Source organism: Orcinus orca, chromosome 13 (assembly GCF_937001465.1).
Source record: "Orcinus orca chromosome 13, mOrcOrc1.1, whole genome shotgun sequence".
NCBI classification, from domain to species: Eukaryota; Metazoa; Chordata; class Mammalia; order Artiodactyla; family Delphinidae; genus Orcinus; species Orcinus orca.
Window position 1 is genome coordinate 7,997,472 of NC_064571.1, and position 14,698 is coordinate 8,012,169.

Genomic DNA, 14,698 nt, shown 5'->3' on the forward strand with positions numbered 1-14,698 from the left:
CCGGAAGTGGTGGCTGCGGCTTCCGGCTCCGCCCGCCGCGGCGTCGCTGGCGTTCAGTCAAGTCGGGGCCGTCGCGGAGTGGAGCGGGTTTGGATAGCAGCTGGCGGAAGGCACAGTCATGCCCCGCTATTACGAGGACAAGCCGGAGGGCGGCGCGTGCGCGGGCTTGAAGGAGGACCTCGGCGCGTGCCTGCTGCAGTCGGACTGCGTGCTCCAGGTAGCGCGGCCGGGCGCTCGGGTGACCGACGCCCGAAGCGGGGAGGCGGGGCCGGTGGAGGGCTCTCGGCCGGCCGCGGCGATAGTCAAGAGAAGTGCCTCGGAGTTCGCCGTCCTCGGTGTCGAACGCAGCTCCAACTTAATGAATTTGGGCGCATCCACTGTCAGAGCCTCGCTTCCCAGGTGGTGTGAAATTGGAGAGAACGGTGCCGCCCCGTTGGGTTTTTGTAAAGGTTAAACCATTTCGGGTCGAGAAACACGGAATGTTGCCACTCTGCTAGGTTCTGGAGGCATAAAGGAGAATAAGAAAGGTTTCTTGAGTCCTAGAAAATAAGAATCAGTAAATTAGCAGGTAATTACATGAACCTGGCACACTATTGCCTAGTAAATTCTCCTTTCTGTGTTCAGTGGTGGCTGAATAGATTCTCTGCCTACCCTGTGTTGGTTTGAACGTGTTGCTGAGTTGAGTTCTGTGCATTCCTGCGTACGTTGTAAATGAGGCAGCTCTTTATTTTCACCACTTTGTATCTTGCTCCCCCTACCGTGGATCTTGTGGTTTTACGTGCTGTGATGGGAGCTATTGCTCTCCTGTTTTTCCCTCACTACAGCCCCAGGTCTTCTCAGGAGCCAGTGTGAATGCAGAGGTTCAAAGTCGACTGGGGAACCTGGGTTCTGGCCTTGAACCCAACCAAAGCACAAGTACCTTTTCCGCTCACCAAGGCCTGATGAGAGGGCAATCCGTTGGGTGCAATTATTTTTGCATTCGGAGATGTAATTTCAGAAAGTTGCCTTTATTTCAAAGAAAAGACAACTACGCGAAAATGGACATCAACCATGAGGCTATATTGGTGTTTCTGCTGATTCATGTTTTACATTTGGTTCACTGTTTTTGGTAAGGGCTGTGTAAGCATTGAGTAAATACTTGTTTTATGAGTAGAGGAGCAAAATGCCTCGGGCACCCAGTGGAGAGCAACTGATTTTGCTTGAGAATTTGGAAACTTCTCACAGGAGGAGGTAACATTTGCTCTGAGTCTTAAAGGATGAGTAGTAGTTTATCAAGTAAAGGAGTGGAGGCTGTAGTGTTTGTGGGGGGAATCTGAAAGAACACGTGCAGAATCATGGAGATGTGGCAGGCCCACGAGAAGCTGGTGCCCTGCTGGGCTGGAGGACGGGGAGTGTGCCGGAAGGTTTGAGAGGACGGTTGCCATGGGTGACGGGTGTCATAGTGAGCAGCTCCGGCACAGAGTAGGACTGAGGAAAGAAACTCTGGAAGTGGAAGAGAATACTGGTGGCAAGGAGAACACCAAATTGGTTTTTTGCAGTGATTGATTGATTTAGCAAACATTTGCGTGCCAGGTCTGATTGAGGGGACATACAGATGAATGGGACACATTGTAGAAATTGGATCTCTGGGAAGCTCGGAAGGTGTAGGCAGACGTAATGACCCGGACACATTGCACGGATGTTGCTTTCCCCCACTGAGTATGTGGCCTTTTTGTTGCTGAATTTGGTCAACTAGGAAAACGTGGTGTTTTCATATAAAGAGTCTCTTAAATAGAAGTGCATTGACAGATTGAGTTAAATTCATCCTGAATGGTCACTTCAACGGGACTATAAAATGGCAATACTGAGGCAAAACATTGAGTTATGCATATCCAGGCGGATATCCTACCTTCTCGGATGGTGTCACTGGCAGCTCTAGCCCACCCCTCCCCACCAGGAACTCAAGACCATGCCTGCTGTGTATGGCCACCTCATTTATGATAAGGTTTTTGATTCCTCAGCTCCTTGAATAAAGAAATTAATCTGATCTTTTGGCAGATGATGCTATAGTCTCTCCTTGCCGATCTTTAACCCACCTGCAAAGCTGCTAGACTTTACTTTAGGGAGGAATTAAACATAAAATACTTAGTTCTGGGGCTGTACTGAGAGATAGCCCCTAAGGAACTGTAGGGGCTCAGAGAAACTCAGGGTAATGGTGAAAAGGATGTAAACTCTGGTGGGGCTGGAGAAGAGAAACAAGGAAAAAGCAGATTCAAAAGGCATCTCTTGGATAAACTTCTTAGGATTCTGACTCCTGGGAGTTGAAACTGTGCCCAAGGAACTCAATTACAAGTTATCTCCCTTGTGTCTATTAACAGCTTCCAGACCTGCTGACTTTTCATCAGAATCACCTGGAGATGGAGGTGGAGAGCTTAAAAGTACAGATTCCACTGCTCTCCCCATCTCCCTTGTAAATTAAAAGTGTCTCAGGTTGATTCTTGGATACAGCCATGTTTGGGAATCACCAGTCTTGACCTCAGAAGGCAAATAAGCTTGGGAGTGTCTTAGTTGGGTTATAGGTTCAGACGAATATTACAGAGACCCAGAATAACAGTGGCTTACAAGAGAGAATTCTCTATCTTGTTTGCCTATAAGTAGGGTCTAGTCTGATCCTCTCTGTCTTCCATGGACCTAAGCACTGTTGATTGGTGGTGTCAGGTGCTGTGATGGGAGTTAGGATGTTACTCTCCCACTCATGGTCCAAGACTGCCTTGCTTCCACATCATCAGGCCTAGTAACGTGGGGGAGGAAAGTGGGGCAAGCCACTTTGCATTACAGACCAACCCAGAAGTTTTACATTTCAGTTCCCTGCATATTCCATTGGCTAGAACTTAGTCACATGACCATACCCAGCTGCAAGGTGGCTGGGAAATCTAGCTCAGCCATATGCCCCACTCAAAAGGAAGAGTGAATATTAAGGGGGCAATTAGCAATCTGCCATTAGGGGTGGAGGTGGAGGAAGATGAAGTAATATTTCTCTCTTAAGTGTAGTATCTAGATGGATCTTCCTGGTAGGCAGTTGGCAGTATGGGTTGAAAGCTTGTGAAAAAGATGGCATCTCAGATACGGTTAGGGGAAGCATCAGTTTATAAATTACAGTCCTTTTTTTTTGAAATTATAGTCCCCTTGTTATTTATTTATTTATTTTTTTTGAGGTACGTGGACCTCTCACTGTTGTGGCCTCTCCCGTTGCGGAGCACAGGTTTCGGACGCGCAGGCTCAGCGGCCATGGCTCACGGGCCCAGCCGCTCCGCGGCATGTGGGATCTTCCCAGACCGGGGCGCACGAACCTGTGTCCCCTGCATCAGCAGGCGGACTCTCAACCACTGCGCCACCAGGGAAGCCCCAGTCTTTTGTATAGTTATAGTCTTTTATCTCTATGTTGTTCATGTGGGCAACCTCATTACAGAGTTTGAGGGAGGAACATTATAGTGCAGAGAAGCTTGCAACTCTGTTCTGGTTCACTTTTGAGATTCACTGATGTAGATGACAATTCAAATCTAAGGTCCAACAGACATAAAGTCTGGAATGTGGCCAGGATTCCTGGGGATCAGGAATGCCATAGATGTGGTACCTGTAGCTTTTTTCACAGTAAAAACTAGGAGTGTGACTGCAACTTGCAAAATAAAGGTTTTGGAGAGTGATTGCAGTGGTGGAGTGGGGGTGTCAAAATCTGCTTGAGGGGAAATCCTTGATAATGAAGAGCAGGTGAAGTTTAAGTTACACCAGAGCTTTCTACTTAAGTAGTACTCTAGCTGACCTCATTAACATCTTTCTGAAATGTTGAGAACCAGCACTAAAGCTGTTCAGACTTTAGGGCACCTAATTGGGGCTGTTTGAGTGTTTAAAGTTAACATGGAACAGGGTCATTTTTACTCTCAGACAAAATTGCTTGATTCATTTTGCATTGGAATTCACTTCGAGTTGGAAGATTTCACGATCTTCCTTTATATCGTGAAGCACTGCATAAAGGTAAAGTTTATGAGCAGTATATGATTTATTTATTATTTCTTTAACAGTAATAAAATGTAAGGCTTTGATTTTTTCCCCTTGAGAATTGCAAGTTAGTTTAATGTCATTAAACCTCAGGTGATTCAGAAAATTCAAGTTCAGTCTCCTTTTTCCAGATGTTGTTTTATGCATTTACAGTCCTGGGAAACAGGAACCCCCCCAGCACCTTTCCCTCCCCCCCCCCTTACCTCTCCCACTTTGTGACTTGCTCACACTGCCAGTGAACATTAGCATGTGTATACCTTCTCCTACCTGCTGTTTGAAGCTCTGTGTAGACAGGAATATCTTGTATTTACTTTTTAACCTCCTGCTAAACTGATGTAGGACAGTTCTGAATTTTTTTTAAATAAATTAGTCCTTGTGAGTGTTTAGTTACTAGATAAATTAGTAGGGTAGGGGGTTCAAAAAGAAATTTTGCAGTGGTTAAATTTTAATCTTCTTTGAGTTGTGAAATACACTTTCTGCAGATGCTTTTGTGTCCAATATATTTAAGTGCCTTTGTGTTCAATTTATGGCAGTAAATTTGTTCAAAATATTTTAAGATAATGAAGATATGATAAGTCATTTCTATCCCATGTTTACCTACTAAAATACTACTAAATTTTAGCTCTTAATCTAGTTTTGCAGTTACTTTGTCAAGTGTGATTTTTAAAGTCTTGTTAAGAGTCAGAAATAAGCACTTCCCTTGTGAATGTGTTCTTGTAGCACTGTCCTGTCTTGATGGCAGAAAGGGAATGGTTTAATCCATTTTTCTTAAGCTCTTATGAGCTTTCACTGCTTAAAGACCAGTTAATTTCACACTGGGCCCAGGCAGATCTTCCCTTCCAAGTATATATAAATTCTGTTAAAATCTCACTCTCCTCTTCAAATTCTTACTCAGTGAGCTTCTCAGGATAGAGAGCTTGACTGTGGCAGTAGGGGGTGGGAAAACACAGACATGTGTTGGAGATAAACTTGCTTGCATTAAAACGATATTGTAATTGGAGACTTTAAAGCCACTTGATACTACCTTCCAGAACAAACCCTCCCATTCACCACTACAGCATTCCTGATCGCTCACGTGCACACCCTCTCACGTGCACACCCTCCCTCCCTCCCCCTCCCTCCCTCCCTCTCTCTCTCCCTCTCTCTCTCCCTCTCTCCCTCTCTCCCGTTCCTCCCCTCTCTCTCCTTCTCCCTCCCTCCCTCTTTCCCCCACTTCCTCCCCCTCTTTCTCTCCCCCTTCCTCCCTCCCTCTCTCTCCCCCTCCCTCCCTCTCTCCCCCTCCCTCTCTCTCCCCCCCTTCCTCCCTCTCTCTCTCTGTGTCACACACACTACTTTCTTCTCTGTCTTTAGGACTTCTTGAGTGTGAAAGTTTTAAAAACCCTGAAGAAACCCTGTTACTACTTTCACCTTTACTCTTTCCCTTTCTTACACATGAGGAGGTGAAGATAACAGTTTCTAGATTTTTATATAAACATTTTAAAGAAAAGTATCCCATGGAAACCAGCGTTTTCAAAAATTCAAGGGCACCCTTAAAGTGCCCCAAAATTATTTTACATATTTTTTCATTCTATCCTTTTTTTCTGAAGTACCAACAGTCAAAATGAATTATGAATTATTTCTTATATTATTGTTTTCTGCTTTTCCTTAACTTTTTAAAAAAGAACTATTTCCAGAAGGACAGTTATTTTGTACTTTGTGAGAAAATTTTTCAGGTATTTATGTTGTTTTATGTGTCATAGGAAGGAAAATCCCCTCGGCAGTGTCTGAAGGAAGGAAACTGCAAAGCTTTGAAATACTCATTTTTTGAGTGTAAAAGATCAGTGGTAAGTAGCTAACAATTTTTAAAAGCTTATGATAGAAATTAGCTCTGCGGAGTTAAATATGTGAGTGACTTAGTAATTATAAATAGGTTGCAGTGATATCACTTGGAAAAAAGGATGTATTTTTTCTTCCCCAGTGAATTAACGTGAGGTGGCATTCATGCACACCCACAGCTGATTGTTCCGTTATTGCTGCTATGCTAACCACAGCAGCTAAACTTCATGGATTTTTGAAAGAGAGAGAGTTCAGTCTTGGCAGGTGTAGATGGGGCACAGTTGATGTTGGTCACTGTGTATGTGGGTCATTTGGCAGCTACACACAGACCCATAATGTGGGGTCTGCGGTGCGTGCACTGTGCCTTACATGTTGGTGTGATTAGGAGAAGGTGTTGGTGTCTGTGTTTGAATTTGTAGAGTGAGGGATTGTGGAAAGACAGCCTAAGAGGACATTACAAATCTCATGGTTTCTACTCTAGTGTTCTTTGATTCCAAAGATCTACAAAGATCTTTGGAATAGAAACCAGGAGCCTTCTCTTTGTGAAAAGAAAATACGAAATCAGAAAAATGGACATCCCTCTAAAGACAGCAGTAACTTGGACTTGAACCTGCTTTTGTTTGTTGAGGGACAGCACTCAGATCCCTTCCCTTTTGTTGATAGGAGAAGCAGAGAGTATAGGATATTATGATCTGGGAGGCCAGACAAGAACTTGAGCATGTTTGCTCATCCTGGGAGGTATAAAGTTAGATTAAATTTAGCCATGCTCTCTTTCTTTTCTCAAGTGACACAGTTCTTTGCCATATTTTCCCGTCATTTAATGTAAGAAAAGAGGATTTCTTGCCTTCTCTCACATAGTTTTGTTACCCATGTAAGATGCAAGCATTTAGATCTTTCAAGAATGTCAGATCATGTTTAAATAATTGAGAAGTTATAAAGAACAGTTACTGTAAGAGGTGATGAGTTGTCCTTTTTAATCGTAATGATTGAATTTGTAATAAACTCCCTGTAATTCGTGGCCTGAACATCAGTCTTTGATCTCCAAAGAACTTTAAGAAATCAGAACATGTAAAAATTTCCCACAATTTATCTACCTTCTGCAGAAATTTGTAACCATCTTGAATAAAAAGTAAACGTGCTTCTGACCATTTCAAATATCAGTACAAGGCAGAGCTTCACTCATACTTTTGGACTCCAGAAAGAGCAGTATAGGGAACTTTTTAGCAGACTTAGAGATTCTTGCAGCCCTTAAGACTGTGACTCACTGTTAGTCCTCCAGCATAGTGGAGTTGCCTCACACTTAACTGATGTAACCTATGCACTCTTGGCAAAAACCTGAAACAAAATAATTTAAATTGTGCTGGTAATTTTGCTTGATATTTCAAACAGTGAGTGTATGACCCAGAGTGAAGGTGAGATGGTGAGTTTGAATCGGCTGTTCCCTCTTAATATAAGCTTCTCATCATCCTGATCATGATTCCCATGTTTGAAGATTATTTATTTTTTGAAAATGTGGCTCTTAGCTACTTTATCTAGTGCTCAGATGAAGAAATAGCAGTCTGTCTCACACTGGCTGTGTTGTCCTCATTAATAGGGTTTAACTCTAAAATAATTCCTTCCTATGGAATTTCTAGGGAGTGGTATTGACTGTCTATGCAATTTTGCCTTCTCTACTGACTAGGACCCTTCACACTACCACACCACCCTTAAGAAGTGGCTGCACTGTGAGGCTTAAGTGAAAGAACATAGAATTGACCTATGAGTAGTAATTTAAGGACTTTTAATACTGAAGTGTCAGTAACATTGTTCAAGGCTCCTTCCTCTTTTCAGTTACTATTTAAAGATTTAAAAAACACTTGAATATTAACCCAAACAAAACCTAATTAGAACGTCAAGTTTGTTTGAAGAACAACATACATTGAGTGTACTTCAGAGAAAAAGATAAATGAAATTTGGACTCAAGAAGAAAATCCTTAATGTGACCTTAAATGGAACTTCCGTTTTTAACGCCATCTTTTTTCCCCCCCTTGGGAGCTGTGACCATTGCCTTTTTGAGTGTGCTGGAAACTGGTTTACTTCTCTCATATAGTGACACCTGTTACCAAATCTGTGTTTAATTATGGTGTCCAGAATATTATTTAATTATATATTTATTTTCAGTTGGATGCCAGATCAAGATTCAGGGGAAGAAAAGGATATTGATACTACTATGTTGAAACCAAGATGAAAACAACAAAGGATTTTCTCTGTCATTAAAACAGAGAAGCCAAAATAAGAAACATACTTTTTGTTACATCTGTTCGGTTGGAGCAGTTTCTTCCTCCATGGAACACTGAAGAAAATGGATGAGTATGTATGAAGTAAATGCTTCTCTTGCTCTAAGTTATTTTTAGAAGAAAAATTTAATTGAATAATTATGAGCTAAGAACATACTAGATGTGTTTTAAGAATTGTTCTGAAGCACAGAGAATGGAAAGATTGTTATTTTCAAACTTGACTTCTCAACCAAATGACACAGTTTGTACATCCTTCGTGAATATTGTGAAGGCCACTAACAGGACTGTTAAAATCAACATGGTGCCTGGTGAGAAAATGTCTATCTTGAAAGTTTAGGATAAAACTTTCTTTTATTCAGTCTGTACTATTTAGTTCTAAAATAAATTGTGTTTGATTCCTTGGAGAAGAATGCTTCCCTTGCACTGAATCACTGAAGTAACAACCTCAAAACATTAATATCACTCATTAGGCATAGCTGGATACAAGGCCTGGGATTATGCTGCCAGGGCTCCTTGCCTCCATCTCTTGACTGTTTTTCTCTGTCTCCTGACCTCGTTTTTAGGCTGGCCCTCTCTACATAATGGGAAAGAGGCCATCAAAAGCAAACATCCTTAAGGTCTGTGACCCAAAAAGAAGAGAGAGAACCTCCTTTTCTAGGGTCCACTAATCAGACCCTACAAAAGGACTCTTCCGTGGAACACCTGCCCCTGAATTAGACCTGTAGTCCCTGTGGAAAAAGGAATGGGACCCCATGATCTTGGCCAGGCCTGGGTCTTATGCAGTGTATTTGGTAACTCATGTCAGAATCTCATTGAATGAATGCTGGGCTTTATCCTAAAAGGAAAGGAGGATTCAGAGCCAGTAGGTATTGACTATAGAAGGCAAGACTGAAAACCATGAAATGCTTGTAAAAGTTGAGAATCATGTAATTTTATTCCAATCACATAATACAGTAGAGCCAGATGTGAATCCAAGTTTCCAGTTTTTTTTTTTTTCAGTATTGAAGAATAATGGAAGGAGCCATAGCTGCTTCATAGACCTGCAGGTCACTGGAGTTAAAGCAATCAAGGTATTCTGTAGCTCATTTGCTTTCTTAAAGGTTCACCTAAAGTTGTGAGAATTCCACATTAGCACTGATCCTTGTTGCAGAAATTCACTGAGGTCTGTTGTATATACTATTCACTGGGAAAGGGAAAAGGATAGATTTTTTCAATACCTCTTGTATACCTGCTTAAGTGCTACAACTTTTATTAAAAGTTAAGTTTGATAAGAAACTCAAAATTATTTTATAGAACCCTATCTTTTTCTTAGTCACAGCTTTATTGAGAGCTTCATTGGAAGAAATTCAAATACCGTAAAATTCACCCTTAAAGTATACAATTTCAGTGTTTTTTTTTTTAATAGTCACAGTCATGAAGCCCAGTCATGAAGCCATCACCACTGTCTAATTCCAGGGCATTTACATCACCCCAAAGAGAAGCCCCATCTCCATTAGCAGTTACTCCCTCCTCCCCCCCACCCCCACCCCCGCCCCCAGCTCTTGGCAACAACTCATACATTTTCTGTGTCTGTAGATTTGCTTATTCTGGACATTTCATAAACATAGACATATGGAATATGTGGCCTTTTGTGACTGGCTTCTTTCACCATGTTTTCAGGTTTCATCTATATGTAGCATCTATCTGTACTTCGTTGCTTTTTATTGCTGAATAATATACCATAGTATAGATATACCACATTTTTTAAATCCATTCATCAGTTGAGGAAATTTTGGGTTATTTGCACTTTGGGGCTATTATGACTAATGATATGAACATTTATTAATGAGTTTTATCCGGACATGTTTCATTTCTTTGGGTTATATACCTAAGAGCGGTATTACTGTGTCGTATGATAACTCCATCTTTAACTGATAAACTGCCAAACTTTTCCACAGTGGCTACATCATTTTACATTCCCACCAGTAATGTATGAGGATTTTAATTTCTCCATATCACCAATAGTTGTTATTTTTCACCTTTTGGGTTTTTTTTATTATAACTTCTTAAAAATTTTATTTTTTAGAATTTTTATTGGAGTATAGTTGATTTACAATGTTGTGTTAGTTTCAGGTGTACAGCAAAGTGAATCAGTTATACATAAACATATACTCACTCTTTTTTAGATTCTTTTCCCATATATGCCATTACAGAGTATTGAGTAGAGTTTCCTGTGCTATACAGTAGGTCCTTCTTAGTTATCTATTTTATATATAGTAGTGGGTATATGTCTATCCCTATCTCCCAATTTATCCCTGCTCCCTCCCTTACCCCCTAGTAACCATAAGCTTGTTTTCTACATCTGTAACTTTATTTCTGTTTTGTAGGTAACTTCTACATCTGTAACTTTATTTCTGTTTTGTAGGTAAGTTCATTTGTACCCTTTTCTTAGATTCCACATATAAGGCATATCATACAATATTTGTCTTTCTCTGTCTGACTTACTTCACTCAGTATGACGGTCTCTAGGATCATCCACCTTGCTGCAGATGGCATTATTTCGTTCTTTTTTATGGCTGAGTAATATTCCATTGTATATATGTACCACACCTTCTTTATCCATTCCTCTGTTGATGGACACTTAGGTTGCTTCCATGTCCTGGCTATTGTAAATAGTGCTGTAACGAATATTGGGGTGCTTGTATCTTTTTGTTTGTTTATTTATGGCTGTGTTGCTTCTTCGTTGCTGTGCACGGGCTTTCTCTAGTTGTGGTGAGCGGGGGCTACTTTTCGTTGTGGTGTGCGGGCTTCTCACTGCAGTGGCTTCTCTTGTTGCAGAGCAGGGCTCTAGGCATGTGGGTTTCAGTAGTTGTGGCTCTAGAGTGCAGACTCAGTAGCTGTGGTGCACGGGCTTAGTTGTTCCATATCATGTGGGATCTTCCCAGACCGTGGCTCAAACCCGTGTCTGCTGCATTGGCAGGCGGATTCTTAACCATTGGGAGGTCCCCATGTATCTTTTTGAATTATGGTTTTCTCCAGATACATGCCCAGGAGTGGGATTGCTGGATCATATAGTAGCTCTATTTTTAATTTATTAAGGAACCTCCATACTGTTCTCCATAGTGGCTGTACCAATTTACCTTCCCACCAACAGTGGTACCTTCTCCATAGCCTCTCCGGCATTTCTCGTTTGTAGATTTTTTGATGATGGCCATTCTGACTGGTGTCAGGTGATACCTCATTGTAGTTTTGATTTGCATTTCTCTAATAATTAGCGACGTTGAGCATCTTTTCATGTGCTTTTTAGCCATCTGTATGTCTTCTTTGGAGAAATGTCTATTTAGATCTTCTGCCTATTTTTTGATTGAGTTGTTTGTTTTTTTGTTATTGAGCTGCATGAGCTGTTTGTATATTTTGGAGATTAATCCCTTGTCGGTTGCTTCGTTTGCTAATATTTTCTCCCATTTTGAAGACTGCCTTTTTGTTTTGTTGATGGTTTCCTTCGCTGTGCAAAAGCTTTTAAGTTTCATTAGGTTCCATTTGTTTGTTTTTTATTTTCATTACTCGAGGAGGTGGATCAAGAAAGATCTTGCTGTGATTTAGGTCAAAGAGTGTTCTGCCTATGTTTTCCTCTAAGAGTTTTATAAGGTCTTTAATCTATTTTGAGTTTGTTTTTGTGTATGGTGTTAGGGAGTGTTTTAATTTCATTCATTTACATGTAGCTGTCCAGTTTTCCCAGCACCACTTATTGAAGAGACTGTTTTTTCTCCATTGTGTATTCTTGCCTCCTTTGTCATAGATTAGGTAACCACAGGTGTGTGGGTTTATCTCTGGGCTTTCTGTCCTGTTCCATTGATCAGTATTTCTGTTTTTGTGCCAATACCGTACTGTTTTGATGACTGTAGTTTTATAGTATACTCTGAAGTCAGGGAGCCTGATTGCTCCAGCTCAGTTTTTCTTTCTCAAGATTGCTTTGGCTACTTGGGGTCTTTTGTGTTTCCATACAAATTGTAAAATTTCTTGTTCTAATTCGGTGAAAAATGCCATTGGTAATTTGATAGGGATTGCATTGAATCCGTGGATTGCTTTGGGTAGTATAGTCATTTTCACAATATTGATGCTTCCAATCCAAGAACATGGTATATCTCTCCATCTGTTTGTGTCATCTTTGATTTCTTTCATCAGTATCTTATAGTTTTCTGAGTACAGGTCTTTTGCCTCCTTAAGTAGGTTTAGCTCTAGGTTATTTTATTCTTTTTGATGAGGTGGTAAATGGGATTGTTTTCTTGATTTCTCTTTCTGATATTTTGTTGTTAATATATAGGAATGCAAGAGATTTCTGTGTATTAATTTTGTATCCTGCAACTTTACCAAATTCATTGATGAGCTTTAGTAGTTTTCTGGTAGCATCTTTAGGATTTTCTACATATAGTATCATATCGTCTGCAAATAGTGACAGTTCTACTTCTTCTTTTCCAATTTGGATTCCTTTTTCTTCTCTGAATGCCGTTGCTAGGACTTCCAAAACTATGTTGAATAAAAGTGGCAAGAGTGGACATCCTTGTCTTGTTCCTGATCTTAGAGGAAGTGCTTTCAGTTTTTCACCATTGAGAATGACGTTCGCTCTGGGTTTGTCATATATGGCCTTTATTATGTTGAGGTAGGTTCCCTCTATGCCCACTTTCTGGAGAGTTTTTATTATAAGTGGGAGTTGAATTTTGTCAAAAGCTTTTTCTGCATCTATTGAGGTGATCATAGGGTTTTTATTCTTCAGTTTGTTGATGTGGTTTATCACACTGATGTGCAGATATTGAAAAATCCTTGCATCCCTGGATGAATCCCACTTGATCATGTTGTGTCATCCTTCAAATGTGTTGTTGGATTTGGTTTGCTAGTATTTTGTTGAGGATTTTTGCATCTTTGTTCATCAGTGATATTGGCCTGTAATTTTCTTTTTTTGTGATAGCTTTGTCTGGTTTTGGTATCAGGGTGATGTTGGCCTCATAGAATGAGCTTGGGAGTGTTTCTTCCTCTGCAATTTTTTGGAAGAGTTTCAGAAGGGTAGGTGTAAACTCTTCTCTAAATGTTTACGAGAATTCACCTGTGAAGCCATAGTCCTGAACTTTTGTTTCTTGGAAGATTTTTAATCACAGTTTCAATTTCAGTACTTGTGATTAGTCTGTTCATATTTTCTGTTTCTTCCAGGTTCAGTCTTGGAAGGTTGTACCTTTCTAAGAATTTGTCTATTTCTTCTAGATTGTCCATTCTATTGGTGTGTAGTTGCTTGTAGTAGTCTCTTACTATCCTTGGTATTTCTGTGGTGTCCACTGTAACTTTTTTCACTTCTAATTTTTATTGATTGGAGTCCTCTCCCTTTTTTTCTTGATGAGTCTGCCTAAAGTTTTATCAATTTTGTTTATCTTCTCAAAGAACCAGCTTTTAGTTTCATTGATCTTTGCTATTGTTTTCTTTGTCTCCATTTCATTTATTTCTGCTCTGATCTTTATGATTTCTTTCCTTCTACTAACTCTGGGTTTTGTTTGTTCTTCTTTCTGTAGTTGCTTCAGGTATAAGGTTAGGTTATTTGAGATTTTTCTTGTTTCTTGAAATAAGATTGTATTGCTGTAAACGTCCTTCTTAGAACTGCTTTAGCTGCATCCCATAGGTTTTGGATCGTCATGTTTACATTGTTGTTTGTAGGTAGTTTTTGATTTCTTCAGTGTTCCATTGGTTATATAGTAACATATTGTTTAGCCTCCATGTGTTTGTGTTTTTTTTTACAGTTTTTTTTTCCTGTAGCTGATTTCTAATCTCATAGCAATGTGATTAGAAAAGATGCTTGATATGATTTCAATTTTTTAAAATTTACCAAGGCTTGATTTGTGACTCAACATGTGATCTATCCAGGAGAATGTTTCCTGTGCACTTGAGAAGAAAGTGTATTCTGCTGCTTTTGGATGGAATGTCCTATAAATATTAATTAAGTCTATCTGGTCTAATGTGTCATTTCAGGCTTATGTTTCCTTATTAATTTTCTGTCTGGATGATCTGTCCATTGGTGTGAGTGGGGTGTTAAAGTCCCCCACTGTTACTTGTTACTGTCAGTTTCCCCTTTTATGTCTGTTAGCATTTACCTTATATATTCATGTGCTCCTGTGTGGGGTGCAAAACAAGACTCATATGTATGCTGTCTACAGGTGACCCACCTCAGACCTAGGGACACATACAGACTGAAAGTGAGGATATGGAAAAATATATTCCATGGAAATGGAAATCAGAAGAAAGCTGGAGTAGCAATACTCATATCAGACAAAGTAGACTTTAAAATAAAGACTGTTACAAGAAACAAGGAAGGACACTACATAATGATCAAGGGATCAGTCCAAGAAAAAGATATAACAATTGTAAATAAATATGCACCCAACATAGGAGCACCTCAATATATTTTTCATCTTTTTGATTGCAGTCATTCTATTTGGTATGAAGTGTTATTGAATTGGGATTTTGATTGGCATTTCCCTAATGGCTAATGATATTGAGCATGTTTTCATGTGCTTATTGGCCATTTGTATATGTGTGTAAAAGTGTCTATT

At 40.1% G+C, this 14,698-nt stretch overlaps 2 protein-coding genes across 3 annotated transcripts in view; one reads left to right on the plus strand and one right to left on the minus strand.

Annotated features, from left to right (window-relative positions):
* The first annotated feature begins 32 nt into the window (after positions 1–32).
* On the plus strand, positions 33–8,536 carry LOC101285285 (cytochrome c oxidase assembly factor 5). Its single transcript, XM_004277767.3, has 3 exons — positions 33–217; positions 5,775–5,858; positions 8,011–8,536. The coding sequence occupies exons 1-3, from the start codon at positions 119–121 to the stop codon at positions 8,050–8,052; spliced, it is 225 nt and encodes a 74-aa protein (XP_004277815.1). The 5' UTR covers positions 33–118; the 3' UTR covers positions 8,053–8,536.
* The window catches only part of INPP4A (inositol polyphosphate-4-phosphatase type I A), a 148,026-nt gene continuing 141,663 nt past the window's right edge, over positions 8,336–14,698 (minus strand). For both annotated transcript variants that reach the window (XR_004475663.2, XR_004475662.2), the window contains exon 27: positions 8,336–9,309. The gene's annotated coding sequence lies outside the window, so the exon portion shown is untranslated. The remainder of the gene's footprint in view (positions 9,310–14,698) is intronic.

What these genes read in the sequence shown, in the direction of transcription:
- LOC101285285 (XM_004277767.3), top strand. Translation starts at nt 119, where the DNA reads ATGCCCCGCTATTACGAGGACAAGCCGGAGGGCGGCGCGTGCGCGGGC. An exon ending in AGTCGGACTGCGTGCTCCAG is followed by an intron (nt 218 to 5,774) that starts GTAGCGCGGCCG and finishes TATGTGTCATAG; the next exon opens with GAAGGAAAATCCCCTCGGCA. An exon ending in TTGAGTGTAAAAGATCAGTG is followed by an intron (nt 5,859 to 8,010) that starts GTAAGTAGCTAA and finishes ATTTATTTTCAG; the next exon opens with TTGGATGCCAGATCAAGATT.